The sequence below is a fragment of the Phyllopteryx taeniolatus genome, chromosome 2 (assembly GCF_024500385.1).
Source record: "Phyllopteryx taeniolatus isolate TA_2022b chromosome 2, UOR_Ptae_1.2, whole genome shotgun sequence".
NCBI lineage: Eukaryota > Metazoa > Chordata > Actinopteri > Syngnathiformes > Syngnathidae > Phyllopteryx > Phyllopteryx taeniolatus.
Window position 1 is genome coordinate 21,060,564 of NC_084503.1, and position 14,840 is coordinate 21,075,403.

Below are 14,840 nucleotides of genomic sequence, written 5' to 3' on the forward strand. Positions count from 1 at the left end.
TGTAATCAAAAGGTTCAAAGGTTACAGCTTCCTAAAATATCAACAATGGCCCAAAACAGCACTGATATAGGCCTTTATTTTGAAATCCACAATGTGCTCTGTAGTGGATCTCATTAGATTGTGCAGGATGCCGTGCCTAATGTAGTGTCCAGTGAGTGTATGTGTGAGTGTGTAAGTGAGTGTATGTGTAAGTGAGTGCATATGTAAGTGTGTGTGTGTAGTGTGTGTGAGTCATGAGTTTCTTGTATAATCATATGAAAACGATTGAGTCATCCAAGCAGAGGCAAAAACAGTGTTTTACTTGGGAAGGTCCTTCAAAATATAAAAAAATCCAAAGTTATTAGCTTTCTTATGGAAAAATGATAAAATGTACAAGAACAGTATTTATTAAATTATTAATACCTGAAAAAGTAGGGTAAAAATGTACAGCAGGCACTTGAAAGAACCGTTTTTAAAGTGTGTGGAGCAGAATCTTGAGAAAAATAAAGAAAAACTTTTTTTCAATCCCACCAAGATAACTTCAGCTACACCCTAAAGGCAAAAACTTTGTATTTTTTAGTTTGTAAGGCAGAAATGTCCAGAAAATAGGCTCAATAAAATCCGTTTCTTCGCGAACTATAGCCGGGCATATGGAGGAACTCTTTTACGTTCACCGTCCATTTTAGCTTTTATAGCGTCCCTCCAGGGACATACCAAATTTATGAAAACAAATATACAGCAAGTGATGGAAACAGGCGTTTTTGAAAGCGTGCGGCGCAGCAGCATGAGAAAAATAAAAGAAACAAACTGATCTTCAAGCTGCTAAGAAACCTTCAGTAAAACAAAGTAAAAATGATGGATTTTTTTAGTTTGCATGGCAGAAAAGTTTATATAAAAGAAAACAAATAAATTTAAAAAAGTAGCCTCCACAAAATCTGTTCATTAGCAAGCTGTTGTCAGACAGATTGGAGAACCATTTTCCGATCAGTGGCCATTTTAGATTTCATAGTCCTCGCAGGGGCGGCCATACAAAATGTATACAACAAAACTGTATGATGCAACTGTAGAGCGATATGTAAACATAAAGGTTATGCCATCAGTAGGTACCATATACCGTATATATTTTTTAAAATTCATTTTATTACTTTTCCAGTTTTTTGTTCGGGCATCTCTTCATTACTGATCCCCTCTGTTTTTTTTCGTTTTTTTGTTTTTTTTTACAGTTTTGAACCTTTATTTCTAAATTTCCTTCACTGAAACCTTCTTTTATGCTTCCCTTTCTGACCTCTTTCCTGGCTTCCTTTCCCTCAGACCTACTTTTTATTCATGCATCCTTACATCTTTCCTTCATTCCTTTACTGAAACCCACTTTTCAGCTTACTTTCCTTCATTCATTCCATCCTTCGGTCACACTATGTTTTATATTCATGTATCCTCACAACCTTATTTCCTTTACGTAAACCTCACTGCCTTTCTTCTCTCCATCTCACCTGTTCATAGTCATGCATCCTTACTTCAGTTGCTTAAACCTGCTTTTCTGCCTTCCAACCTTCCTTACTTCCTTTCACCTAAAACCTGCTTTTTATTTTCAAACCTTTAGTTCCTGTCCTATACTGCTTTCGACTCCCAATTCTTTGTTCTTAACTCGAATTGTAATTAAATAAGTTAATTAAAAAGTGTATACCTACTTTTGGGCCATCCTATATATTCTTAAAATGTGTATGTTTAATGTTTATAAAATTTCATGGATGCTTTATTTTCTTCTACGATTGCGCAGCGGGCTGGATTGAACACTCTGGCAGATCCACACACCATATGTTTCCCACCACTGATTTACAATTTGTGTACAGTATATTATATGGGCCAAATATTCTTTTAGAATAATCTCCACCAAGATTTAACCGGAATTTCCATCTACTTCCCGTTTCCTGCCAATCACATCATGCATCTTATCGGTCAGTGCAACCCAGCTAGCCCACCCTCCAAACACCCATTCTATTCTTGAAGCAGTGCAACACACAGACACCTGACGCTGACATTGCATTGGTTTCTGTTGAAGCCCATGATGCCGATGATAACCACTAACGACTTTCTTTGTGCTATTTACTGTATTTGTTTTAACCCTTTGCAAACAATGATTCATCCTTCCACAAACAGACCGTAACTATTCACTGAATTCTGGCTCTACATTCAGCTCTAAAAAGCTACTTTTGACCATTTTTCTTGGCTTGAACGAGATGTGTTCAAGTCCCAGCTAGACATTCAAGGTCCCTGAACGCACCGCGTCACACGAGTCCTGCAACGAACGTCTCTATAAAGCTTAAATTTTTTTATACAGAAAACTTATTTGTTGTAATTAAACGAGCATTTTAAACCAACGAAAGCAGCGCGGGGGGTTGGGGGGGGGACGAAACATTTTTGTTTAAAAAAAACGACAGAAAAGAAAAAGCGCAGAGGGAGAAAACTCACCTTTCTGAAGTACTTGCCGTCTCCTCGACCTTCCTTGAGGCCGTTTGGCAAAAGCGCGTCCGTCATGTTGGGAAAAAGGTCAATCCACTTTATAGAAGTGTGAAGCGGTACCAGTCTGGTGGTGCTTTTTCAACAGGTGAGTATCCACTAAAAGTGTGTGTGTGAGAAAGAAACACTCGCCTCTCAAACACACACACACAGGACATTGCTATCGTAAGTCCCGCCCACTGGTGACGTCAGAACCAAGATGCCATAAAACCGCATCTACAATTGGATATTTTCGCCTTCTGGCAAGAAACTCTTGAATCAAAATGACCATTGGCAAGACACGGCCTAGTAAGTAAAGTAATGGCCAGAGAGCGAAATCGTCTTTAAAGTTCACGACAAAAACGCGCATGCGCCACTCAAAGTAGGTCAAGCCCAAAAAAAAAACTCCGCAGAAACAATTGTAAATAAATTCCTGTGCTGTTTAGTTCCCTTTCCTAGAACAACGCTGTCGGCTCCCCGTGCTAGTGTGCATGTTAGGTTCATTGGTGTGTATGCTTGTTTACCCATACAGTATGTGCCTTTCGCTGGGATGGGCTCCAGCTCAGCAGCGACCTTTTCAGGACAAGTAGTATAGAAGATGGATAGGTCGAAAGCTTTAATTTGATTTTAATAAATCTAATTAAATTCAGGTTGAATTTATTGAATAACAATAATCAATACTGAAAAAAATATTTACATAAAAAAGCAAGAAAAACTTTTTAAAAAATACAACAAAAACACAGCCTTGTCAGAGGATTTTAATAAACACAGCTAAGTCAATATAATGCAATGAAATTAAACAAAATGTAGTAAAACAACATAGTCCAGTGATAAGTATTTGCCTCCTCAAATTTCTTTTTTTTGTGCAGTTTCCTCACTTTGTTTAAAATCAACAAACAAATGTAAACGTCAGACAAAGATAACCCAAGTAGGGTTAGATGGTGCTTTTATTTATTAAGGCAAAAAAAAAACATTCAAAGCTACAGGATATGTGTGCAAAAAAAGTAATTGCCCCCTACACTTAATAACTGGTTGGACGATCCTGAGCACCAACAACTGAAATCAAGCATTTCATCCATCATTCTCAATACCGCTTATCCTGTTCAGGTTCATGGGGCACTGGAGCCTTTCCCAGAAAGGCGAAAGGCAGACTACACCCTGAACTAGTCGCCACTTAGTCACAGGGCAACCACTCACACTCACATTCACTGAGTGGGACCTGAACCCACACCGCCTGCACAGAAGTCAGACGAATGCACCACTGCACCATCAGTGATTAAATTGAGCATTTTCTATTACTGAAATGAGTCTTTCACATGTCTGTGGATATATTTTGGCCCACTCTTCCTTGCAAAACTGTTTCACTTCAGCAACAATGCAGGGGTTTTGAGCATTAACGAATATCCTTTTGCCAGAGCAATTCAATCAGATTCAAGTCCGTACTTTGCCTAGGCCGCTCCAAAACCTTCATTTTGTTTTAAGCCATTATATATCCATCCATCCATTTTCTGAGCCGCTTCTCCTCACTAGGGTCGCGGGCGTGCTGGAGCCTATCCCAGCTATCATCGGGCAGGAGGCGGGGTACACCCTGAACTGGTTGCCAGCCAATCGCAGGGCACATACAAACAAACAACCATTTGCACTCACAGTCACACCTACGGGCAATTTAGAGTCACCAATTCATGCATGTTTTTGGGATGTGGGAGGAATATATATATATATATATATATATATATATATATATATGTCACTCAGTGACATATATATATATATATATGTGAATCCGTGTCTATGTGTGAATCCGTGTCTATGTGTGAATCCGTGTCTAGTCCGCCTGAAGTCAGCTGGGATAGGCTCCAACACCCCGCAACCCTAAACAGGATAAGCGGTGTTGAAAAATTAAATGAATATATATATATATATATATATCAGTCCAAGCTGTATCCCGCCTCTTATCCAAAGTCAGCTGGGATAGGCTGCAGCTCACCTGCTACCCTGAGGACAAGCAGCAAAAAATTTTAAATATTGAATTAAATTAATGTTGAAATTTAACAATGAAAGCAAATAATACATTAAATAATTACAGAAATAAAACACAACCATGCTGAAAGTTGTAGATAATTGTAGCCGGGTCAAAGTAGTGCAATACAATGTGATTTAAGCCCCTGTTAGAGAGTATTACTTTTAATAGGCTTACATTTTAGTTGTAAACATGCACGAGAGTGTTTATTTTCTATCATCCATAATATTTATAATGAAATCCAAACAATCTGTAGTTACACTGTCTTATTTTAACAAGCCAGTCAAATTCTGCAGTCTGCATGATTTGTGCTTTTTTTTTTTTTGCAACAACAGGACATGAATGGAAATGCATTAATTTCCAAGGTCATTCAACATCTGCCTGCTTTTTCCTCAGAGATGCACCAATCATCACATTTCCTGTCCTCCCTCTTAAATCAGGCTGTGTTTTTTTCTGTCACTCCCCTTTAAAACTTTTTAAAATAAAAATTAATCAGAATACAAATACAAGTGGGAGCTTAAAAAATCCACTGTGGCACAGTAAAACTTTTTCAGCATAAAAACGATACAGGACAACAACAACAACAACAAAAAAGAAAGTCCATGTGTGTTTATGTGCATGTTTAGTGTGTGTGTGTGTGTGTTTAGTGTCTTTGTGTGTGTGTTTATGTGCATGTAAATGCAACATGTTCAAACAGTCGGCCGGTAGGCAACTTAACATTTACACAAACATTGGTGAGTTTAATTTAATTTAATTTATTTATTTTATTTTTTACATTTTTTGTGACATTTGTTTTTTTAATAGAGCCATCCATCACATGTGGACGAAAGTATTGGGACACAAAAAAAAGGGCAAACTCAAAAAACTTTGAAGTCAGTCCTCCGATTATTCAGCTTTAACAACTTCCGTAAGTGTGCATCTGTCTTATATCAAGGGATTTAATGTAACATACTGTATGTCAGTGTGGTTTGTTGATGTACTCTTAAGGACAGTTCCAAGCAAGAGAATCATCATCATGTCCATGTAAATCTAGGAAGCACTGGTCAAAGACTTTAATATGACATATGAGTCAGTGGGGTTTGTTACAATTTTTAGACTTTTTTAAGAATAAAATTACCAGTGCATCATCATGTCAGCATGTCTTGATAAACTATTGGAATATCTAGAAAGCCCTCAACATGGGCTTTAATATGACATATGAGTCACGGGGTTTGTATCATACATTATACAATATTCAAAATGTATTCTACACACGCAGCACTTCCGCGATTGGGGTAAAGGAAACGTGGTAACTTCCGGGCGCCAGGCAAACGCATCGTGACAACATGGGGAAACGTGGAAACTTAAAACCGAGTTCACCCTGAACATAGCGGCACACTGCAGTGTTGCCTTTAAAAAAGCAACAATTTCAACAAATAAAGTTGAAATGAAAATGAAAACGATGAAATTTCAAACTCGAAAAGTACCAACACCAAACTATTGAATATACCTATTACACAACTCTTCGTGATAACACGTTTAAGGAAATAAGTTATTTTTCTGTCAAATGGCATCCCAGACTCCCAGAAACAGACAGACAGCAGAAACTGGTACGCCTCTTCACCTTTCCAGCGGAAATGCTTTATGTGATGCTGTGCTTATGGTCTATTATATTTTACTGTACATTCCTCGCTTACCATATTGTAGCCACCACTAGTTAGGACAAATTGTAATCTCTCCACAGGTGTTCAAGAATAGACACAATCGCTTTATTGAAAAAGCAACATTACAAAATATCAAATTCACGCTGACCCAGACCAGATGCACTCTACACGCAGAGTAGCTAACCGGTTAGCCAGTTAACAGCCAGCCCTGAAACTGAGCCAACTCTATACTGTAATTCGCTGACTCCCATTTCAATCAACAGGCTATCATATTTTACACTGGTATCATATGTGCCCATATCTGCAAAATGTTGGCATATTGTATTTAAAAGGCACTGATCAAGATTTTATGACGATGGTTTGTTTCCATAAATTTTAAAGCTTGTTACTGGTGAACAAAATGTTGAAAAACATATTTTTCAATCAGTACGTCATCATTTATTTCATAACTCGCATAATAATGACGGTTCGCGAAATCCCTCATCAAGCGCTGTAATATTATGACGTGAGTCTATGGGGTTTGTTGCAATAAAATTTTAGACCTTGCAAAGTGATGAACCAGTTTTAAAAACATCTTTTTCCATCATTGCATCATCATATGTGCTCATTTGTGCAAAATAATTACAGATCTCTAATGTAATATGAATCCATGTGTTTTGTTATAAAATAATATTTTGCCTTCAGAATCAGAATCATCTTTATTTGCCAAGTATGTCCAAAACACACAAGGAATTTGTCTCCGGTAGTTGGAGCCGCTCTAGTACAACAGACAGTCAATTTACAGAACACTTTGGAGAGAAAGACATTGACAAAAAACAATTGTGCAAAAGATGCAGAGTCCTCTAGCACTTAGAGCAGTTCGAATTACTAATATTGCAATAGTCCGGTGGAATGACCATTGTGCAAAGGGCGCTGAGACTTCAAGGAGTGTATGCGGTTTAAAGTGACGAGTAGTGCAATAATCTGGGACAATTGTTGTGCAAATGTTACAGATACTCCTCAATCAGTGTGCAAATGGAGCAGATGCTACTCTGGCATGAGCAGCCAGTATATGCAAATAGTGCAGCATGGCAAGACAACTACAGTGAGTGCACGAGTAATACATAATTGGCCCCACAGAAATGTGACAACGAACTCAAGTCAAAAAATTGCCAGCATGTTGTAATGGAATTGTAGGTTAGGTGTTTAAGAAGTTGATCGCAAGAGGGAAGAAGCTGTTGGAATGTCTACTAGTTCTAGTTTGCATTGATCGGTAGCGCCTACCTGAGGGAAGGAGCTAGAAGAGCTGGTGACCGGGGTACGGAGGGTCCGAGAGGATTTTGCACGCCCTTGTCTTAGTTCTGGCAGCGTGCAAGTCCTCAAGGGTGGGTAGGGGGTTACCGACAATCCTTTCAGCAGTTTTGATTGTCCGTTGCAGTCGGAGTTTGTCCTTTTTTGTAGCAGCACCAAACCAGACTGTGATGGAAGAACACAGGACTGATTCGATGACCGCTGTGTAAAACTGTCTCAGGAGCTCCGGTGGCAGGCCGTGCTTTCTCAGAAGCCGCAGGAAGTACATCCTCTGCTAGGCCTTTTTGAGGACGGAGTTGATGTTGGTCGCCCACTTCAGATCCTGAGAGATTGTAATTCCCAGGAACTTGAAGGTCTCGACGGTTGACACAAGGCAGCTGGACAACGTGAGGGGCAGCTGTGGCGAAGGATGCCTCCTGAAGTCCACGATCATCTCTACAGTCTTGAGCGTGTTCAGCTCCAGGTTGTGTCGGCCGCACCACAGCTCCAGCCGCTCCGCTTCCTGTCGATATGCAGACTCGTCACCGTCCTTGATGAGGCCGATGACAGTGGTGTCATCTGCAAACTTCAGGAGTTTGACAGTCAGTCGTTCGTGTAGAGAGAGAAGAGCAGCGGAGAGAGGACACAACCTTGGGGCGCCCCAGTGCTGATGCTGCGTGTGGATGAGGTAAACAAGATTTCTTTTAAAAATATTTGTGTTCATTACACCATCATCATCATCATCATTATGATATCATTATTATTATTATTACTATGTATGACTCAATATGGTTCGGTACAATTAAATTTTAGACCTTGTCATGTGAGTGCATATTGAAAAAATGGCAGATTTAGACAACACTGGTCAAGGGCTTTAAAATGATGTGCGAGTCAATGAGGTATGTCGCAATCTAATTTCTAACCTTGTTGGTGAACTTGGGCACTTTTAGGAAATTTTTTGGGGGGAGCCTCTGTCACATATACAACACCTCATCATGTTTTGTGCACTAGGAACAGATAAGGACCCTCCAAAATCAAGCAAGCAAATTGTGCACTGAACCCTATTGGCCACTAGAGAGGAGTAGAGCTTGATGGTTTACCAACCAAGGCCTGCAAAAGTTACCTGCAAAGGTGATGATGCAATTTTGAGCCCGCGTGAAATGATAGCAGCCTCCACACTTTCAAGAAATACACATTTCCCCTTGTTTTTACTTTAGGTTTTGTGTTGTTGTTTTTTTTTTTAAATCACTGCAGTTGTTTGCATGAAAGCATTTGTCATAGGAAAAGCGCCGCATAGTAAATGATGCACTCAAGCATGTGACATTATAAATTAAAAATGAGATTATTATCTCATCAAAAATATTTGGTTGCTTTAATTTTCATCCAACTGGGAATATAGTTTGACTGACATCTAATACACATATACAAAACAAAGCTAATTTGCATGATTTCTATATCGTGATTATTTTATTTTATTTTTTTTAGCCACACCTGTTGCAAACTAATTGGGTCACAACCACACCTGAGCCTAAATATATTTGTCATTGCATAATCATGTAAAGACATTAATGAAATAGTGACCTATCTACAAAGGCCTTCCTCATGGTCTTAGATATGACCTATAAATCAATGGTCATTACTTTGTATCATATGTGTCCATTTGTACAAAAATAATTGCATTGCTAGAAAGCCCTCATCAATGGCTTTAATATGATGTATAAGTCAATGGGGTTTGTTGAAATTTAATTGTTGACCTTGTTGCCGGTAAATCTTATGGACATAAGCCACAAAACAAAACATTGGCATATAAGGAAATTTTGTCAACATGATGAGCTTTTTAGAAAGCCCACAGCTTGGCCTTGAATATATCTTACAAGTCAATGAGGTTTGTGGCAAGATTTATTTATTTTTACCATGTTACGGGGTAATTTTGAAGTAAATATTTATATAATTTGGGTTTATTACATCAGCGTGTGAGGACATGTTGACGCAATAATGATCTACTGTATCTAGAAAGCCCTCATTAAGGGCTTCAATGAGACCTATATGAGTCAATATATCTTGTTACAGTGGAATTGTTTGAACTTGTTACTGCTAAACTTGGACCTTTATTTCTGTCATTATGTAATTGTATTGACACAATAAGATTTACAATACTCAAACCTGTAAAGCCCCCATCAATGACTTTTAAGACCCTGTAAAGTTTCTGAATACATTATATGTTTGGAGATAATTGCTGAAAACATGCAAAGACAGAGAACAAAGCATGACTTAATCGTTGAGATATAGCGTTAAACTCTTTTTCACCATTTCAGTTGTCCAGATTTTTTCCCTAAAAGCAAGTCCAAGTATACACTTGGCCCTCCCCCACGATAGTAGTGAGCACATTCATTCAATCAGTGGCTATCCGGCGTAATTGTAATTTCAATTTTTATTACAAGACCCATTTCTGCCACTACAGCATGCAGTTAGCTAGCAAGCTACGCTACAACCAGAAAAAAAATGCATCTTCCGAGGCAGAATTTACAGAACACCTTGATATCGAGATTTAAATTCCTGTGTTGTATATTTTGTGTTATTCGGGCTACCCTTATACGTTGTAACGCAAAGCACTGTGGGTTTATAATTAGCAGGAAGAATGTGTTCAAATGTCCATCAGTGAGCCACATGCTGAATAATGTGCGCCACACTGATTAACACGCCGAGCGAGATCCACAAAGTCTGTTAGCTCGTAAGCTAGTCGCAGGCTAACAGGTTGCCTCTCGTCGCGGCACGGAAGATCTCCGTGATGACTCAGTGGAATATATTGCAGCCGCCGAAGGCTTACACTGGATATATTTTTATGGCTCAAACATCTCTCCCGTATGCTGAAGTCAGAATAGGCGAGAAGCTCGGCGCTTTTCCCTCTGCCTTCCACTAAGTCGATCACTTGCGCGTCTTCTGGCCATGTACGCACTTTGGGTGGAGTAACGCTAAAATGTGGGCGTTCGCTATCGTACCTGGCCTCGAGCGTATTCTGGCCAAGAAACTGGTTTCCTCTTGCACGCTCCGGAGAGTGTTGTAAGTCTAACGCCCTGCGAAGGTGAAGCATCATATTGCATGTTTTGAGTCACTCGAGTGCTGCGAGCCTCCGATGGCTGCTGCTGGCTGACTCGGCACGCTAACGGACACCTGACTCATCGCCGACCGCTTAACGGCAGTAATGTGTCCTGACCACATTAGGCTGATCGACGGTGTAACGTCAACATATAACGCCATATTAATTCATTAGTTTTCATCCACGTGCTGCGAGCGGCATTTTCATTTCAAACGGCTTGGGAGTTTGTCTGAAAGCGTTGCTTACAACAACTGGAGTCATCTTAATGGCACGATGGTGTGTTAGGTATGGAATAATTCTGTTTTATATTTGATCTATGTCATCGTTATTTAAGTGACGCGCCCCCGAGTGTGGGTACGGTTGCTGGGAAACGTTGATGAACAAATGGCTCACTCGCATTCTTATTGATGGTCTTCCAAAGCGTTCACTCATAAGCACAGTATTATGATTCAATACATATATTGTAAATTATGTAATATAGAAGGGTGGCACAGTGGGCAACTGGTTAGCATATCTGCCTCACAGTTCTGAGGACCTGGGTTCAAATTCGGCCTCGCCTATGTGGAGTTTGCATGTTCTCCCCGTGCCTGCGTGGGTTTTCTCCAGGTTCTCCGGTTTCCTCCCACATTCCAAAAACATGCATAGTAGTTTAATTGAAGAGTCTAAATTGCCCGTAGGTGTGAATGTGAATGGTTGTTTGTTTATATGTGCCCTGTGATTGGCTGGCGACCAGTTCAGGGTGTACCCTGCCTCTTGCCCACAGTTGGCTGAGCACGCCCGTGGACCTAGTGAGGAAAATGTATAAAATGGATGGATGTAATATAGAGACTATAGAACACAAAAACACATGTCCCTGAGCCTGTTAGACGAGCGGTGCTGACGTCTCACAGGTGACCATTAACTTCCGTTTCCTCTACGAGGGTTAGTTTCACATTTAAACTGTGACGTAGTCTTCGAGTGGATTTCAAAGGCTTTCACGTCTCAGGAAAAATCCATATTCTGGGAATTCTACCCACCTGCAGACTTCAATGAGTCATGGCTCTCAAGCTGTTGTGCGCAAATTGGCCGGGTGTGCGTGAGCGGTGTGTCAGAAGTCATTATGGCAGAATCGGCGTAACATGAAAACGCACAAGCCAGGCACGTAAAATACTGACTTATGCATCAACGGGAGAATATGGGCCATAGTGATGTGTAGGCATATGCTAGACGTACGAACATATATGACTGAGAGGAGAAAATTCAGCAGACATGCTCACAGCCACTCAGAGCTCAGTGGACATCTCTATTTTGTATGATTTCTGACCCCTCATTTTATATACTTGGCATTTATTTTCTTCCATCCATCCATTTACCATACCGCTTTAGCCTCACTAGCCAGATTTGTTAACAACACTCGCCTCAAATTTGTAATACATTTGTATTTTCACTTTACAGGGACTTTAATATGGCGTATGAGTCAATGGGGTTTGTTACCATTTCCTTTTTTGATGTAGTTACATATACTTTTGCCTTTGATACTCCCCTACCCTGGAATTTTTTGCCTTAAACATGGCACTCTGATATATGAAAAGCTATGATGTCCAATAAATTATATAGTGAATATCAGACATAATAAGAGACATGAGACATAATAATTAATGTGGTTTTGATGCATTTTCTGATATTCTATATATGAAAACATGTTCGTATAGAACTGGTGCTCTTGTGAGCGCCATGAACTGAGGTCGCTTGTGCCTTTTCCGCTCATTTGTCTTTGCACAATGGCCGCACAGAGATGGCTGTGAGTGCATCGCCTCTCAAAGCACAAGTGGGGGGCATTAGGCTGGCGAACAACCGGCGTTGACCCTCCGACAGGAAGCGCAGCGGCAGTAGTGGCGTTGCCATGCCGCCTCCGCTCCCGTGTCACAAGAACTCCGGCTCCCCTTGTGGTAACAAACCACAACAAATCCAAGGAGGCGGCGCAGTAAAATGCTTAAAGAGGAGGATGAAGGGATGATGGATAGTCGGGAATGATGGCCTCTCTTTTCCCGCCTACTCTCAAGAATTTATCTAGAATGTGTGGATGACGTCGAAATGAATACATACATAGTAAAAATCAAATTGAGTAAAACTACTCATCCTTCGAAGATGCAGTAAAGGAGAGAATTTGAATTTAAGAACATCCATCCATTTTCTGAGCCGCTTCTCCTCACTAGGGTCGCGGGCGTGCTGGAGCCTATCCCATCTGTCATTGGGCAGGAGGCAGGGTACACCCTGAACTGGTTCCCAGCCAATTGCAGGGCACTTAGAAACAAACAACCATTCGCACTCACAGTCATGCCTACGGGCAATTTAGAGTCTCCAATTAATGCATGTTTTTGGGATGTGGGAGGAAACCGGAGTGCCCAGTGAAAACCCACACAGGAACGGGGAGAACATGCAAACTCCACACAGGCGGGGCCGGGGATTGAACCCGGGTCCTCAGAACTGTGAGGCTGACGCTCTAACTAGTCGGCCACCGTGCCGCCAATAAAGAACATGTATTGTTCAAAACTATACATGCGTGTTCAAGAAACGGAGGATAAACATGACAACTGCAATGTACAAAAACAAATCAAGTCAAAATAAATATCACAATATGGGCATAAAATTTCACTTCTATCTGCACTTATTTCTTGTTTTTTTGGAAAGTGCAACATCAATACCTCTTCATCATTATAGAAAATGGCAACATTAAGGGCTCTATTTTCGTTACATGCGCAAGTACAGTGCTGCGCTTGACATAACTGCGAGGAGGCGGGTTAGACCATGTGTATGGGCTGAAATGTGTGCCACAAGGAATTTAATTTGAATTTACGAACTGAATTTGAAAAACATAATTTGAATTTGTATTAACTGAAATCCAAGAAACTTGAAAGTGAATGTAAGAATTTTTTATCCGCAATGCCATCTGTCCATTTTCTGTTCCGCTTATGCTGGAACCTATCCCAGCTATCTTTGGGCGAGAGGCAGGGTACACCCTGAGCTGGTCGCCAGCCAATCGCAGGGCACATATAGACAAACACCCATTCACATTCACACCTATGGGCAATTTAGAGTCTTCAATCAACCTACCATGCATTTTGGAGAGGAGGGGGGGACCGGAGTACCCGGACAAAAACCCACACAGACACAGGGAGAACATGCAAACTCCACACAGGCGGGGCTGGGATTTGAACCCCGGTCTCCAGAACTGTGAGGCAGATGTGCAAACCAGTCGCTCACCGTGCTGCCTTTATCTGCAATGAAAATTCAAATGATGTATTTTCACATTCAGTTTGATCCAGTTCAACAAATTCGGTTTCAAATTACTCGTGACAGACATCCTGGAACTGTAAGGAATAGCAGGAGATAAGCATCTTGAATTTTGTATCATGCCTCATGTCAAAGGTTTGCAGGTACTTAACGAATGCGAAGAGAATTTAAAGATGTTGGCCAACCGGAGTGGGTAACTTCAAGTTGGAATTGGGCAATGCCGGAGATTTAAGGAGTTTGCTAACTTCATCTCAAAAGAAGCACCTATAGTGTGGAACCCAGTGTCTTCGTTGTATGCCCTGAAGCCTAGTGAAGAAAGGCACACAAGATAAATAAAGTGTACAAAGGCAAACACCTTTGCCACCAATGTGCAGCCCTTATTTAGATCAAGTACCAAAGTCAAATCCCACACCAGTCATGAGACCAAACCCCAGAAAGAGATTACATCCACACAGAAATTAGGCCCTGTGAAATGTATGTACTGTGAAGATCATTCCATACATACAGTATATGCCAAAAGCTCATGGAAAAATTGTAGAGGGAAAGAAAAGGTTTGTAAGAGACAGTAGTCTGTGTTTTGCACGCCTGTGGAGAGGTCATCACTCAAAAGACTTTAAAAGGAAAGCCACGTGGAGCAAATGTAAAGGGAACCATCCAACTCCATTACACAAAGGCCGGCCATTTGTGGAGAAGTCACCTTCATAAAGCGCTCACAACATGGAAGGAAATACTGCTGCATTATCATGCATTGTGAATGGAGGTGCAGATAGCAGCACATTAATGATAGTCCCAGAATGGATCTCATCATCGACCACCACTACCAGAGCCTGGCGTATGCATTACTGGACTTGGTGCAGACGCTCTCTTACAATGCAGAGGCTTTTCTGCTCGCTCTGCTTGCTTTGCCTCTGTTCACAATTTTTTTGCTGATCAGCTTGTTTTTCTTCTTCCAAAGAAATGAGAAGAAGCGACTCCTGGATATTTTTAAACCTGTGGTACTGTACTTTTTTTTGTACAGTTGTTGCCAAATTCCAATATTTTTTGATACACCCTTACCATTATG

The 14,840-nt window shown here is 40.6% G+C and overlaps 1 protein-coding gene across 2 annotated transcripts in view; it reads right to left on the reverse strand.

Annotated features, from left to right (window-relative positions):
- Nucleotides 1-2,690, reverse strand: part of rhpn2 (rhophilin, Rho GTPase binding protein 2) — a 77,001-nt gene extending 74,311 nt beyond the window's left edge. The window contains exon 1 of one of the 2 annotated variants that reach the window (XM_061765209.1): nt 2,449-2,690. In XM_061765209.1, the coding sequence (XP_061621193.1) occupies nt 2,449-2,514 (66 nt within the window). In that variant the 5' untranslated portion in view covers nt 2,515-2,690. The remainder of the gene's footprint in view (nt 1-2,448) is intronic. The other variant, XM_061765207.1, reaches the window with a different exon arrangement.
- Between the last annotated feature and the right edge of the window lie 12,150 nt (nt 2,691-14,840).